Source organism: Grammomys surdaster, unplaced genomic scaffold, assembly GCF_004785775.1.
Source record: "Grammomys surdaster isolate TR1022 unplaced genomic scaffold, NIH_TR_1.0 126313, whole genome shotgun sequence".
In the NCBI taxonomy this organism is placed as follows: Eukaryota; Metazoa; Chordata; class Mammalia; order Rodentia; family Muridae; genus Grammomys; species Grammomys surdaster.
In genome coordinates, this window is record NW_021621113.1 from 12,132,196 (window position 1) to 12,147,934 (window position 15,739).

At 53.8% G+C, this 15,739-nt stretch overlaps 1 protein-coding gene across 3 annotated transcripts in view; it reads left to right on the plus strand.

Annotated features, from left to right (window-relative positions):
- Positions 1 to 14,820, plus strand: part of Capzb (capping actin protein of muscle Z-line subunit beta) — a 98,063-nt gene extending 83,243 nt beyond the window's left edge. For 2 of the 3 annotated variants that reach the window (XM_028759668.1, XM_028759667.1), the window contains exons 5-9: positions 3,072 to 3,213; positions 3,551 to 3,667; positions 10,018 to 10,083; positions 10,718 to 10,794; positions 14,012 to 14,820. In XM_028759668.1, the coding sequence (XP_028615501.1) occupies positions 3,072 to 3,213; positions 3,551 to 3,667; positions 10,018 to 10,083; positions 10,718 to 10,794; positions 14,012 to 14,099 (490 nt within the window). In that variant the 3' untranslated portion in view covers positions 14,100 to 14,820. Of the gene's footprint in view, positions 1 to 3,071; positions 3,214 to 3,550; positions 3,668 to 10,017; positions 10,084 to 10,717; positions 10,795 to 11,835; positions 12,037 to 14,011 lie in introns of those variants that run through there. The other variant, XM_028759669.1, reaches the window with a different exon arrangement.
- The last annotated feature ends 919 nt before the right edge of the window (positions 14,821 to 15,739 follow it).

The following is a 15,739-nucleotide window of genomic DNA, read 5'->3' on the forward strand; positions in this document are numbered from 1 at the left end:
AGGCATGGCTCCTCAGGTCCCAAAGCGCAATAGTTTGTCTCCCTTGTGTTGTGGTGGACAGAGGCGCTTGCAGAAAGTTTCTGAACAAGATAAAGTATTACTGCCCTGGGGTGAGGCCCACGAGCCCCTTGTTGGCCAGCATCCTAGATTTACCAAGTGATAGTCATGAACACTGTTCTGTGGATGCCCCTCCGTGCCCTTGAGCTGCACAGACTCTGCCCAGCGCTTAGCCAGCAGACACTTAACAGGTGTCCACCAGGCAAGCCTGTTGTGTCCCGCCCTAGCTGGTGGGCGTCACTACCAGAAATTCACAGTAAAGGTGAATCCTCCCTCATAGTAAAGGTAAAGGCCTCAGGGAACCATGAGTGGAGAGGCTAGGATTCAGGGGTAGAGTGGCACCTCCTCAGGGAGTTAGGAGGAATGAAAGGCAGAACAGCCCTTGTACCTGCACTGTGTGACTAGAGGGGCGATCTGTGTCCTTGGCAGGACGGGAACTCTTTAGTTTCGTCTCAGTTATGCTCTGGTGTATATCTTGTTTCTGGGCGGCAGGGGCAGGGGTTGGGGGGTGGTTTCAAATCAAGGTCAAATTGCAGAAAAGGTGTAACTGGCCCTTGGTGCCTACAAGATGCCCCTGTGGATATCAAAGTCTTGGATGTCCAAGGCCTTCTTATAAAATAACAGGGTAGTTACAAGGACCTACACACCTTCACTCGCGTATTCTAAGTCAGTTGAGATTGCTTGTAACACACTTTGTTGCTGTGAGACAGGGTCTTGCTCTATAGCTCTGTCTAGCATGGAACTTAGTGTGTAGCCTAGACTCAGACTGCGGGAATCTTACCTTGGCTTCTCAAATGCTGGGCTGTCAGGCATGTGCACTCACGCCTCTGGGACTGCTTAGCATGGGAAAGCTCCTGTGCAAGTCAGTGGCAGACACACAGTTCATCTGAGTGAATCCCAAGAAGGAGAAAGTCTGTGAACATTTGGTACCCATGGCCTCAGGCTGTGGAACTGTAGGTCTGGAGCTGACTCCCCAAAGACTCCTTTCTCTCCCACTCATTCTTGAATGTTAACATTTAGCACGTGGCTTCTTTTTTTTATTGTATAACAGCTTTTTTTGTGACCTAAATCACAGGTGCTTGTTAATTTTGAATATACTGTATTTTAGCCGGGCGGTGGTGGCGCACGCCTTTAATCCCAGCACTTGGGAGGCAGAGACAGGTGGATTTCTGAGTTCGAGGCTAGCCTGGTCTACCGAGTGAGTTCCAGGACAGCCAGGGTTACGTGGAGAAACCCTGTCTCGAAAAACCAAAAAAAAAAAGAATATACTGCATTTTAATATCAAAAGCAATCATTTTCATACCAGTACCCCAGCATTCGAGGCCAAGGCAGGAGGATCTCGAATTCAAGGATAGCCTGGCCAGGCCCGGCCTGATTCTTCTTGCCAAAAGCCACCCTTTCTGCCCCAAATAATCATTTTTGAGTATCCACTACCCTTTTTTCAGTGTCCTGTGGGGCAGTGGGCTATGAGAAAAGGCCAGAAAGCTTGGTAGAAAGCTCTGGAAGCCCCGGAACCTTGGTCTGATGAAGACCATTAGGACGGAAGGCTGCTTTGAGCTTCCCAAAGTCATCTGGCTCTCTTAGCTTCCGCTCCCCACAGCCCCTCCCACGGAGAGGTCCATGGCCAGTGATCAGGTAGGAGTAGCACCTTCATGCAGATGAGGCATTCCCAAGCTCTCAGATCAAGCCAATAGGGGTTACCTGTCGCCACCCCAAAAAACTGTATATATTGGCCAAGCTCAAAAGTAAATGTGTGTGAGGTTCTTCCCACTGTCTGTTGTCTGGGAGCTTTTGTCGCGGTTTCTCCCAGCCTGCACACTTCAAAGAGCTGTAACACTTTTCCCCTTCTCCGCTGCTGAGACACTCCCGGGCTGCCCTCGGAGAGAGGAAACAAAAGAGCTGTAACACTCGCTGCCTCTGAGGCTCTGAGACGCGGTTTGGAGGCAGGGGCAGAAGCAGACTCTTCAGTCAGCTCCCCACTCTCCCGGGCCCAGCTGTCTGCGGGGCCCTCTCATTTGAGAGACTACATCAGCCCCGCCCCATGTGACTGAACAGCGTGTCCCTGGATGGCTACTGCGCCCGGCTCGAGGTCGCGACCCGCCCCGCGCGAATTTTGAACCACAGTGTCCTAGCCTCTAGTCGCCCTCCTTAGCATATTGTTCCTGACTGCATGGGCTAGAGCCAGAGCCAGCCAAAGCACTGCTGGCACCAGCCCGTGTCTGCCCAAGGCCCACCATGAGCCTGCTGTAGGGCCTGAGGCTCCATCCCCCTGGTGCCAGCCCCGAGCTTCGCCAGTGTGCCTGTTACACTAATGGGCTTTACCTGAGGTTAGACATTGGATTTCATGGTAAGGAAACTACTGGCCACAAGAGATGTGGTTTCCTGGAGTTGTGTTGGTTGGTTGGTTGGTTAGCGGAGTCTGAGGTTACAGCAGTTGGCCTCACAGATCTGAGCAGCCGTCTGACTGTCACCCTTGGATTTGGGACCTTAGCCCAATGGCCTGTTGATTCTTTCCCTTCCTGTTTTGTCAGATCTGTGGGCTTTTCAGTGTTGACTGAATCTGAGGAGGAAGTGCAGTCCCACACACAGCTCTTCCTCTGTTAGGGTTCTATAGCAAGTCACTCAGAATCTGTTCTGATGTGGAGCGGGCTTGTCAGACAAGTCCTGAAAGAAATGTTGATAGCTAGTTCCGTGTGATGAGGAGGGACACACTGTGCTAGATCTTGTAACTGAGAGGAAGCTGAAGCCCAGAGTAGTTCAGTAAGCTTGCCAGAGACAGAGCTCAGACTCAAGAGACTGATTGTCCTGGCTCCTAAGGTCTTACCTTTCTGCTTCTACAGCCTTAGGATGGTCAGGCCAGGTCAAAATGTCAGCCCTGGGATCTTAGGTCCTTAATCCTAGACAAGTGTCTAGAGTGTCGTCTAAGAACACCATTGCTGCAACAGTGTGGTACCCAGGCCAGCGGCCCAGAGCTCGGCTTGGCATCTAACGGTCCATGGGCATGTCTCTTGCAGGTATTTTGAAGGCGGTGTCTCATCAGTCTACCTCTGGGATCTTGATCACGGGTTTGCTGGAGTGATCCTAATAAAGAAGGCTGGAGATGGATCAAAGAAGATCAAGGGCTGCTGGGATTCCATCCACGTGGTGGAAGTGCAGGTGAGACAGCGCCCCAGCTGGCAGCCAGACTCCCAGTGCAGGTGCCTCGCCTGCCAGTGCAGCTGATTCCCCAGATGCTTCTGCAAGGGCCGTGATAGCCTGTGAGCCTCCACTAACTCCTAAACATGCCCAGAGCCACGTAGGTAAAGTCAGGGTGACATGATCATTGATGCAGAAAGTCCCCAGAGAACTGAAGGCACAATGACACTTCTGCCCTGTACAAACATGGGGATTTTATAAGAAAGGAATGGCCTTGGCGTCGGGAGGGGTGGGTGGGGCTCCTTGTCTCCCTCCTCAGCTCAAGTTCACAAGGTTACATTTTCCACTTTGTCCCCAGGAGAAGTCCAGTGGCCGTACTGCCCATTACAAGTTGACCTCCACGGTGATGCTATGGCTGCAAACCAACAAATCCGGTTCGGGCACCATGAACCTGGGAGGCAGCCTAACCAGACAGGTAGAGCTTTCACTCCTGCCTCTCCCCAGTGCTCATGGGTACCAGAAGCAAATGAGCACTTTGCCCTGATTAGAAAGAGTGTGTGGCCAGCTGCCAGTCCACCTGCAAAGGGGGACTTCACAGCCATGCGTCACTGCCGGCTGAGCTGTGTGGCTGGACACCTGCTGTCTGACAGGCAGCTGCCTGCTGTAGTAGGACCGAGTCCTTGCCAGCTTGCCAGCCACCGGGGCTTGGTGTCTTCCACCCTCACACGTTGCTGAGTTTGCTAGTGGTCAGGCTGTGGGCTCCTCGTCAGCCACTCCCTGCAGCTCAGTCCCGTTGCTTGCTCCCTGCTCCCTGACCAGGTCTGAGCTCCTGCTTATTGGCAGCAGGGTGTTCCTAGTACCATACTCTAAGATGTCCCGTTCAGGCTGTGAGCAGAGTGTAGAACTTGGACGGCCTGACACTGTGTGCCCTGTCTCTCAGCATCTGCATTAGGAACTACTAGATGCACCCCGGCAGCTTTCAGACCCTCGCCACTGCATCCAGAGTTCCATCTTTATAACCTGACTCCTTCAGGACCCTGCACACCTGTCCATCTTAGGGGAGCACTTTATGCCACCCGATTGGTGTGTTAGGAAGCCTTGTGCTCAGGGAGCACGGAGGAACAGACTAAACCCAGGGAAGGTCCTCAGGAGGAGAAGCACTGAGGAGCCAGCTACACGGAGCACTTCCTTTTCTTGAATGTCTGGCTTCAAAAGACTCTCTTCACAACCAGGTTATTGTACTGGGGACTGAGATGAGGCTCAGTGGTAGAGTACTTGCCTAGACGGCTCATTTCACTGTACCCAAACCACCCAAGATCATTTTATTTTTGATAGCTCTCTCTCTCTCTCTTTTTTTTTTTTTTTTTTTGGTTTTTCAAGACAGGGTTTCTCTGTGTAGCCCTGGCTGTCCTGGAACTCACTGTGTAGACCAGGCTAGCCTCGAACTCTCGAACTCAGAAACCTGCCTGCCTCTGCCTCCCAAGTGCTGGGATTAAAGACGTTTGATAGCTCTTAAGAGAAGCACATGGCAGAAAAGTTTGGGGTCATAACTCTCTTAGGTAGGTTTGCGTTCTATAAGCTGCACGGGAGCCTATTTGCAGTTGTAAATCAGTGGTACAAAGGCAGTAAGGCCAGTGTCAGCCGGCCGGCACATCTGGGGCACATCTGGGGTGCCTTAGAGTCTCCTGTGCAAAACCTTCACGACCTGTGCCATTGTCGGGGTTAGAGGCCACAGGGAGCCCAGGTCCTCTAGACAGGGCTGTCTCAGAACTCATCCTGCTGTGCGGGCATGCACCCTCAGTATCTCAGGCCCTTGACATAGGCGGGCCAGCCAAGTCCATGGGCAGCCAGCTTCACCACAGCCTGCTACCCAGTGAATGGGTGGGAACCCCTCAGTCCATCCAGAGGCTACTTCCTGCCTTCCTTGCTGCTGGGAACTGTCTGTAGTCACACCCAGTGTACGGTGACCTGCACACATATTTAGTCGTCCATCTTCCTAATAGTTTAAGTCAGTGCTGCCAGCCCATGGCCGGCCTCTGGCTCAGCAGTGCCGTACTCAGTATCCCTGCCAAGCCAAACTCAGCCTGCTGAGTGGCTGTCCTCAGCACACCTTGTCTGTGTTGCCTCTGCTGCCTTGTGCTCTTGGGGCTTTCCTGAGGAAATCCGTGCTGCTGTCATCATCCTTATGGCCAGAGTCATAATTCATCCACGGTGTGTTACTGCTGAGGCCCGCCTCCATGTGAGCAGCTATAAAGAGGAGATGCCACAGATGAACAGATGGACGCTAACAAAGCAAACTCCTGAGTGGGCAGGGCATCGGGGGCAAGGGGCTCAATTCTGAGTCCCATGTGAGCCCTGGACATTTTTCTGTGGTTGTCTTGGATGGGTGACTGGGGTTCCAGGAAGGTTGTGTGGATCAGCATACAGCAAGCAGACATGGCTACGTGGCTATCTCTGTTGAGTAGATTCTAGACAGTTGCCATTGAACAGGTGAGGGAACTGAGGCCCCCTCGTGCAGATATATAACTGACTAGAACCAAAGTAGCAGACCTGGGATTTGAACCCACATGTGTCTAATACAATGCTCTTTCTCCCATACCCTCTCTGGATGATGTCCATTTGGGAGTGGTCACACACATACAACAGTTTTGGCAGTCAGTAGGCAGAGGGTTTCCTTCCTGTCATATATACCCACTCCACGGTGTCAGGAAGGACATTCTCACCAGGCCCATAGTGCCAGGCATTGACCCTGCACGCCATGCTGTCCAGCTGTGAGGAGCATTCCTAATCAGGGATGAGCAGGTCCCCATCTCCCCAGGGTTGTTCTTCCCCATCAGCCTGACCCCAGGGGCTTCCTTCATTTCCCAGGCCCCATGTACAAAAGGCCGGGAGCTGTTCTCCTCAGGGGTCCCGTCCCAGGAGTAGTGCAGGTTTGCTCCTTTTCCTGTTTCCCTTATATGGCTTCTGAGGATACATTGAGGGAGTTGAGAACCGTTCTTGGTGGCACCTGTCACTGTGATAAATGGCCCCAGCTGCTCAGGACACCCTGCTGTGAGCGTTGCCTCCCCTTCACTGTGACCTTTGGTTGCCTCCACTCAAAGCTGTCTCTCTTGGGAATATCCTTTAGATGGGAGATTGTCTTTGAGGGGTGGTGGGAACGGCAGCTGAGGCCTTCTGAGGAACTCATTCCAGCTTCCTCGCATACTCCTGCCAAGGCTGACTCCACATGTGAGGGGGTGGCAGAAGGTGCTCCTGGCAGGAAGGCTGGGAGCAAGTGGAAGGGTGTGGCATGCCAAGTCCTAGGTAGGAAAAGGAAGCTGCCTGGAGAGGTCACTTTGCCTGTGTGGCAGCAGAGACGTGGGAATGAGGTGAACAGTAAGACTCCCCATCGGGCAGACCTACAAATGTTCACTTCATTTTCTTTTCAGATTCTAAATATTTAGATGAAAGGGTGGAAAGTTGAATTGAGTGAGGAGACTGGGCTCACTGGTTGTTTGCAAGAAGACCTCCCGAAGCAGCCACGTGGCCCCGTCTCCGTGGTTCCCAACAAGAAAGGGCAGTTAGGCCATGCAAGATAGTTTTGTAAGAAGACAAACCCATGGCCTTTACTTGCAGATTGTGGGACTGAAGGCCGGAGCAGGCCTTTAGAGCCGGCTGCCTTGGCAGCATACCTGCCAGCAGCAGGCTGCGGTGCGTGGGGTGGTCAGGATGCTGCCATCTGAGTGGTCTATCTAAGAAAAGTTGAGTCTTTATCAAATGACCTGGGGCAAGAAAAGCTGGTGTGGGCACCGCCCACAAGCCTGCCTGCCTGTGGAAGGCAGGCGAGAGCAAAGGGCCAGCCAGGGGTGCTAGGCCACCAGGAGCGGAAGAGGTTGGACTGTCCCTCCTAGGACTTCTGAACCCTGAGTTGTGGGTTTTCCTTGACTTTTCTGGTAAACTTATATAATATCCACCCACCAGAGAGGTTGTCCCAAAGAAAACTGCCCTCAGAATCCTCCAGAAGTTGGTCCAGGCTGTAGCCCTGGCCCCCCACAGCCATGTGACCAGACATCTTACACTTTCTAAAATTCTGGGTGCTCTGTAGAGTTGATGGTGTCTCTTGAAAGCCCGTGCCAATCTGATTCTTTCCTCAGCCCCCATGAGTCCTCTACATGTCCAGCTCAGTCGGGCACTCCTCCTTCCTAGGGCCCGTGTAAGCATTGTCTCTGGCTGGGTGCCAGGGTGAATCCTGGCCTGACAGCATCATGTCGCTGGCACAAGCTGGGCACTCGGGCTGCAGGGCCCCAGGCGTGGTGCATGCTTTAACAAATGCTGTGTGCTGCTTGGCATGCACTGGCACTGCATGCGTGCTCGTCAGCTTGGTGTGCAGTAGAGAGAGGGTATGGATGCCGAGGCGGGCATGGCCCTTTGCACCTGGGCAGAGCTAGAAGCAGCCACCTCGCTGCTGGCCGGGCCCTCTCCTTAACTGAACCGTCCGCCCTGCCCCCGTTTGAGGACAGCCACCAGATTCAAACCTTTCCTTTACTACTATCTTCCCGGTCTCCACCAGAGAGGAGGGAAGGGTCTTGATGGGGACAGGCAAGCGGGGCCCTGACTCCAGACTCGATTGGAACCACCTTGTGGAACATCTGTGCCGCCACAGAGCAGAAAATGTTTTCCTTCTGGCAGCTTCTTTTCTGAGGGTGTAATGATACACGCATTGCAAAAACAGTTCTGTTCCTGGTGGGCAGCGCTGCCAGCAGGCTGACTCCAGCCAGGTGTGGGAGGAGGGAAGCCATGGGGGCAGCATGGGGGCTCTGGAAACTGCCAGGAGCTTGAGCTTCCAGGCCCCCTCCCCCTCTGTGCTCCTGGGGAGTCCACACCCCCCATACACACACAAACACACACACACACACAATTCCTTTGAGGGTCTAGAGTTATGGCCCTTTCCCTGCTGGAAGGTGGCTCTTGATTCTGAAGCACAGGCATTGTGACAAGGCACTGAGTTGCTCACGAGGCTCTTACCTGCCCAATGGTGAGAGCCCTTCTCCCCTCCCGCTCTGCTCACCCCAGCTGCCGCCACTCACTAAGATGGCCCTTGAGAGCCCTCAAAGCCTTCCTCCCTTCCCTTGTGAGACAAGAACCTCCCTCTGCGTAAAGAAGGGGACTGAGAGACACTGGTCTGGAGAGGTACAGTTCATTGGTCAGAACCCCCCACCGGAGCAGCTCCAAGCAGTCTTGAGGCTTGACACAGTGACCATTCCCGTGTGAGATGTTGGTTTGGTGGCAAGCCCTGTCCTTTCTCTGAGACATGCTCCTCAGCTGTGTTCAGTACACACACTAACCAGCTGTCTTAGCACTCGGCTTTCACTCTGCAAAGATGATGCACCATCAGCATCCTGCCGACCACACCTGAAATGGGACCATGGCTGTCACTGCAGTCGTGAACACTCACTATGCTAGTTTTGTGAAGACACTTCACAGTCTAAGACTTCCTGGGACCCCCTTGCCAGAGGATGCCCAGGAAAGTTCAGGGTCTAGATTAGGGGACAAGGCACCGATGGCTCTCACAGGCCCCCATCACCACCTCCTTTGGGCAGCTCAGAACTCTGTTCTGCAGAGACATGTGGTACTGGAGGGCCCTTGGGTCCAGACTAGTACTCCAAACTGGATTTTCCACTTGCAGCACGGGGCTAAATGGCCACCCCAGTGCTCCTCAGGGGCCAGCATTAACTATAGTATAAGCAGGTACCTGTCTGGACAATTCTGTTAGAACCTATTGGGCCCACTCCGCCATGTGCAGTGACAGATTCCAGGCTGCTCAGCCCTGCTGGCGTCCTGGGATCCCTCCCACACACAGCCTGGCTTCACTAGCTCTCTTGTCCAGAGTTGTGCTACATCTTGATCTCTCAGTCGGTCTCGTCCCGTCCCGGAGGAAGGAATTGGAGTTAGCAACAATTACATACCACCATGTGGGCTCCAGGGATTGAGTCCCGGTCCTCTGGAAGAGCAGCCAGTGTTCCTAACCACTGAGCCATCTCTTCAGCCCCCATGTTTAGCTTTTAAACACTTAGTACTCCCCTGGTTCTCTGTGACTCTGAAGATGAGCCGCTCTCTTTTCTCTGTTGTCAGGGAGGTAAAGCTCACCATAGGGAAAACTAGAACCCAGCACAGATCCTCTTACCTCCCTGCCGACGCCATGCTCTGTTCATGCGCTGAGCTGGCTGTTGGCCCCTGTGCCTTGTAACCCAGGAGTCTGCCATTCCCTGGTGGAGTCCTGCACCACCAGCTCCTGGCCTTGGAGTGGTGGGGATGCTGGGCAAGGGCTGAGTCCCTCCTAGCCAGGTGTTAGCTGACAGGGTCCATGGCTGTCGTTGCTGGGCTGGTCAGGTCGTGGCAATATTGAGCTACAGGAGGATTCCAATGCCAGCTCAGGCCTCACCCAAATCTGAGTAGCGGTCCGTACCCGTGGCTGCCAGCAGTGATGTAAAGACAGGTGAGGCCAGAGTGACTTGGCTGTGTGGCTCTTTGCCCTCCCTGTTGTGGCCCTAGGAGCTAAGTGGGAAGTCCATTCTCAGAGTAGCCTCAAGAGACCCTGTCCTAGAAATGGTAGTGTGTCGGAATGTCTACTGACTGGGCTGTTTACAACCCAAACCTTCAGTCATTGGTGCTAGAAAAGTGGCCTTGTAACAACAGCTCCACAGAGCCACCAGCCACCAGAGGTCCATGACACGCAGGGACAGCCACCTGGGGGCAGAGGACTAAAGTGCAAGAGTACTGGTGAGCTGCTGGTGGTAGGCTGCTTTCTGGAGCTGCTGCTTCCTCTGACTAACACTGTCTCTGCAGATGGAGAAGGACGAAACTGTGAGTGACTGTTCCCCACACATAGCCAACATCGGGCGCCTGGTGGAGGTGAGTGCTCCCAGGTTCAGCCTGCTCCTCCGCGACCTCCCTCTGCTGCAACTCTTCCTGCCCTGCCTCCAGTTCTCTGAGTTTTCTTCTGACTTGGATGCAAGCGGAGCTGGGCTCCAGGCCCACCCACCCCAGCGCCTCTGCTCGGTCTTGTTTCCCCTGATCACTGTGTGTGAACAGTGATCTGAACTCAGGGTGCAAACAGATCGTTGGAACACCAGGGGCCTTGGAGCAGCTTCACTTGTGGCTGCTGCAGTCTCGCCTGTCACCACGTCCTGTTTGGAAGTGGGGGCTGTTGTTTGGACTGGAGACATGCTCTCTGGTTTCACAGAACTGTTCACAGAGATGGTGGCCAGGCAGTGCTCTGGTGATGTGGTTTAGACCCGCTCCTAGCAGTGGTCAGAATTGGCCATCAGCCCCTAGGTGTTGGCTTCCTCCATGCCTAAGGATAAGAAAGACCCAAAACACAAATTATAGGTGGGGTTCTGGCAGCCTGGCACTGACTCTCCACACAAGGGAGCAGCCCCACAGCTCCATCTTGTGGCCAAGGCAGGGACTGCAGGGTGGATTGTGGCAGGTGGGTGTGGGCCTGGGTTCCTGTTTGCTGGCTCCACTGACTCACCTCCCTTCCCAGGACATGGAAAACAAAATCAGAAGCACGCTGAATGAGATCTACTTTGGAAAAACAAAGGACATTGTCAACGGGCTGAGGTAATGTACCAAACATGGGGACTCCTCAGTGATCTGAGGCGTTGGGCTCCTCAGCTTCCCGTCACAAGACATGGTCAGGGATGGCTTCACAGTTTGAAAAGCTCAGAAGTTGACTCAGCACTGTCTGTGACCTTCACCTGTTCTGGTCGCTGGGCTCACTGACCACAGTAAGCCTGGATGCTTTTCCTCACGGTGGAGTTGGTCACTGACCGGCTACAGAATGTGCCCAGGCCCTTTGGAGTTGAGCTTGGGAGGCCCCACACAGATCTCAAGGCACTGAGAAGAGCTGAGCAACCTGGCCTAGGGTTCCATTTGAGAGCCGCTGCCGCTGTCTCATGCTCTGGGTTCTGCAGAAGCAGGAAGGACTCACTGTGGCCTCTGGGTCCAGTGTATTGGGAGTGGGAGGCAGAACCCAGCTAGGGACAGGAAGTGACTGAGGAGGGACCGAGATAGCACTGGCCTTGGAGTCACGTGGGAGATCCCGTCTGAGCTCTCTCCCCCTCTTCCCCTACTCCTTTCTCAGTGGCCTTGTCCCATCCGGGAGGCAGGGTGCCTGCCGACAGACAGCGTTCGGAGAGTTGATGTGGTTGGGAAGGGCTCTGCAGCCAACTCTGTTGTGGGTCTGAGGGACCCAGTCTTCTGATGTCATTCCCTAGCCCAGGTTTTAGTGCAGCCAACAGAAAGGCAGGGTGTAACCTGTGAGTCTGCCCAGCAGGCTACTTTAGATAAGACAGCCACTCCTGGTCCCCAGTGGTCCTGAGTATCCTACCATGCCACCAAATGCACCCTCTCTCACCAGGCCAGCCTCCACCATTCCCAGTAATGAGGGGAACATGGGGAACATGTGGGAGCATGTGTGAACCCTTAAAGACCAGGGCCACTGCCAACACAGACCTCTGTGGTTGCGGTGTGCAGTTGGCCCCAATGCCGTGGCAGGCGGCCTTCTCCTGTCTCTGCCTTTGCCCGCGGCTGCCAGGTTCTTGGTCAGCATTGCTGTTGCTCTCCTGTTGCGGCTTCACCCTCTCTGAACACTCTCTGTAGATCTCTTGATGCTATCCCCGACAACCACAAGTTTAAGCAGTTGCAGAGGGAACTTTCTCAAGTGCTGACCCAGCGCCAGGTCTACATCCAGCCTGATAATTGAGCTGACCCAGGTATCCTGTCTGAAAGGCGTGAGGCCTCCCCACTAAACAGGACTCACCAACCTGCTGAGACCCTGCCACTAACCTGTGTCCGCCCACAGCTGGTGGGCAGCCACATTAACTCGTAGCCTCAGCCCCACGTAGTATGACCTTGTGTGTGTGGTGCGTGTGCTCTGCACTCTGGGCAAAGACCAGGTTTGACCTATTGTTCCTGGAGCTCAAGCTGTGGCACTAGCACAGCCTCTCCAGCAGAGGGTGCTAGGTGCACCCGCTCCACTGGCCCAAGGAGCAGGGGCTGTGTGCCCTGCCTTCTGCTCACTCAGCTCAGGTCAGATAGCACAGCCAGGTCCTCCCACCTCCTCTACCAAGGATCCTGCAAGTCCCAAAGCGACATCCCAGGGCTCCTTGGGCCACTGACTAGGAAAGCGTGGTCTCCCTCTAAGTCTCTGAGAGTGATTGAGTGCTCCTCCCCAAGCCAGGCCAGCATGCCTCCAGACTGGCCACTGCTGGGCATTCTGTGCCCACACCCTTCCCTAATGAGCTGCAGTCGTCCTCTAGCAGCCCATGCCGACAGGACAGAAAATAATCCTGCTTGTTGACAATAGCCAACAACCATGACTTGGCTTGTGACACAAACAGATGCAGATGCAGCTAGCCTCTCAGGAGGAGGCTTTAAAGCAAGGCTTGTGGGACCCACGGGCCCCAGGGATGAACACCAAAGGCCCGGCCCAGACAAGGGCCTGTGGGATTTACACTGAGAACTCTCCTCCCACTGTGGTCTGGTCCATGTGCTGACTTCAGGCCCAAAGCGTCTGGCAGTTCTATCCTGGGTGGCATCCCCAGGCCTCCCTGTGTCCCCGCTGGAGAAAACCCTTTTAAGGAATACTCCCGCCATCCATAGCAATCCAGCTGGAGGTGTCAGCCACGTCTGCCCCCTCCCCACCCCAACCCCAGCGGTGCCTGAGCCCCGCACGCCACTGCTCACTGTTAGGCTAGCGTTGGCCTCTGGTGAGAGCTTGAGATCCCGAGTGCCCCAGAGGAGGCAAATGCATCCTTGAGTGGCAGCAGCTCACACGCATCATCAGTGGCTTCTTGGCTCAGGCCCTACTTCACTGTCTTGAAGACTCCTCAGGCATTCTTATGGTTGCCTCTCCTTCCCATTTTGTCTCCCCACCCCCACCCCATTTCCGCACTTGAGGATGGACTTGCTGATAGTGCTCTCACCGCGTGAACTTGAGCGGCTTGCCGAGCATGCGCCCTGCCTCTTCTACCGCTTATGAGCATTCAACAGTTGCTGCATATAGTTTAGTACGCTCTTAACTAACGAGAACCATCAGGGGACCTTTCTCCCACTCTGTTTTCTGTCTGATCTGGAACTCAGGCTTAATGATGGGGATGCACCCCGAGAGGGCTTCTGAGGATTGAGATGTGTGCACAGAGCACTTTGTACATCGGAACCGTCTCCAAACTTTAGCTGGGTGGGCTTTGGTGCTTCCCTGCCAACCCAGTATGCAATGGCAAGGCCTAGAATGCTCACCCTCCCCAAGGGCTGCCTTTTAGAATGCAGACTTGCAGGGCTCTGCCGGGCTGGGTTTGCAGCCGGCAGCACTGACATGCCGCAGAGGCTCTTGATTGCAGTGGTTCAGCCATCCAGAGGCCGGTTCCCAAGCATTTGGTAGGGAAGAGGAGTTGCTCCTGCTTCCTCGGGGTAAGGAGCAGCCTCTGCTGCAGGTGGAGGGTTGAGATGGATGCTTCGGTAAAAGGTCCTCACTGTCCAGAGCCTCCACCTCCCTGCCAGAAGCCTGGGCAGCAGGTGTGAGGTCGAAGGCTCAGGCTGCATGGTTTCTGAAAGCTCCCGACAGCTTGAGGCCTGCACTGCCATCCACGGACCTAGGACTCTAAAGTCTGGGTCACCCACAGCCAGGGCAGAGATGATGGCCAGCAAGGTACTGAGGTGCAGGCCCTGGGCCCCCTTCCCACTCTCCAGGACAGACTGCAGCCCGGCACCCACCGTGCCCCAGGCCACTTCCCTCTCGTCGTTCTGCCTGCTGATATCCTCTCTCCTTCCCTGGCAGGTCTGTGCAGACGTTTGCAGACAAATCAAAGCAAGAAGCGCTTAAGAACGACCTGGTGGAGGCCTTGAAGAGAAAGCAGCAGTGTTAAAGACCTCTGCTTCATGCTAACCGGACACGCCATGCACTCATTAGGTTCCTTTCTTTAGAAAACTCGTTTTCTGCTCCTTTTCCCCCTTCCTTTCCCTCCCTGACAGGTCACATGACCGTTTGCATCGACCACGCAGCGCCATCTCTCCCCCAAAATAAAGTCCGATAACCACCCTCCTCTGGCTCCAAGGCCTGCTTCCCACGGCGTTCCCTAGAGACCGTGTGGTTTTGGTCGCCTGTCCCCTTCCTTCCCTTGCTCATTTATAGGCACAGATACACTGTCTGACACCGCTCCCTCCATCTTTTTGTTACATTGGTGTAAAAAATGTAAAACAAAAAAATTTTATGAACTAACTGGTGTGTGAAAGAGAAGAAAAACTGGAGCTCTGATCCGTGTGTGTTTGGGAGTTGCTTGGAGCCGGGGCCGGGGGACAGGGGACAGCTATGGAGGAAGGAGAGATGTCCTCAGCACTGTCCTGCGCAGGTGTACCCTTGTCCTGAGGAGACCACGGTGAGGGTAGGGGCTGGCGACCGGCTGCTCTTCTGGCCAGGTGCTTTTCTGTCAATTTTTATGGAATGCAAAAGGAGTTTTTTTTGTTTTATTTTGTTTTTTTTGTAAAGCTTAAACAGACAAAATCTACATCTTCTACTTGAGCCTCCATACTTAAAAAAAAAAAAGAAAAAAAGAACAAAAAAATAAATAAAAAGAAACTGGGACACAATCAGTGCTGACCGTGCGTTCTTGCTCACCTGCTTCTCTCTCCAGACGTTCATGGCCTTCCCTAGGGACTGAAGGGGGGCCCAGTGCCTGCTGAACCCTTCCAAGCCAGCTAGTCGTGTCCCCTGGGTGTGACGGATGCATGCTTGCCACCCCATGTTGGTGATGTCCCCAACTCAGTCCTGGTTTCTCTTATATGGTCCTATGTAAAGTACAGAATTCCTTCAGAGACCAAAAAAAAAGAGCAGGCCAGGTATTATGACTCATACCTGTAATAGCAACACTGAAGCTGAGGCAGAAAGACTGGGAGTTTGAGACTGGCCTGTCCGGGCCAGGTCTACATAGCCATACACTGTCTCAACTAAAAAAGAGAACTGGGCGTACCAGCACACACTGTAACAACTACAGCACCAGGAAGGCAGTAGTAAGTAACAAGAGTGTTGGCACAAATTCAAGGCCAGCCCATACAGTAACATCCAGGCCTGCTTGACCTACATAGTGAGACTTTCTCAGGATACTAAAATTGGAGACTGGGCCAGCGAGATGCTGCCTAGTGGGTAAGGGTGCCTGCCACCAAGCCTAATGGCTTGGGTTCAATCCCTGGAACCCACACAGAGGACAGAACTGACTGGCATATGCACACGAGTGCACGCACATACATGCACAGAGGATACAAAAATATGCACCAAGTAAGAGAGATGCTGGGGTGACGGTTACCAAGCAGTCCACCAGCACATGCTACCCTTGGCAGTGTGCAAGCATGTGCAAACACACACACTGCTCCTTTTAGTGCTGTGTACATTTAGTTGCTTTGAACTCAAGGGGTGAGCGGGGAGGACCACAGCAATCAAGTACAAGTCAACTAATTTTTTTTACTTTTTACCTTAATAAAGCAACCTTTAAAGGTAGGCCTTGCCCAAAAA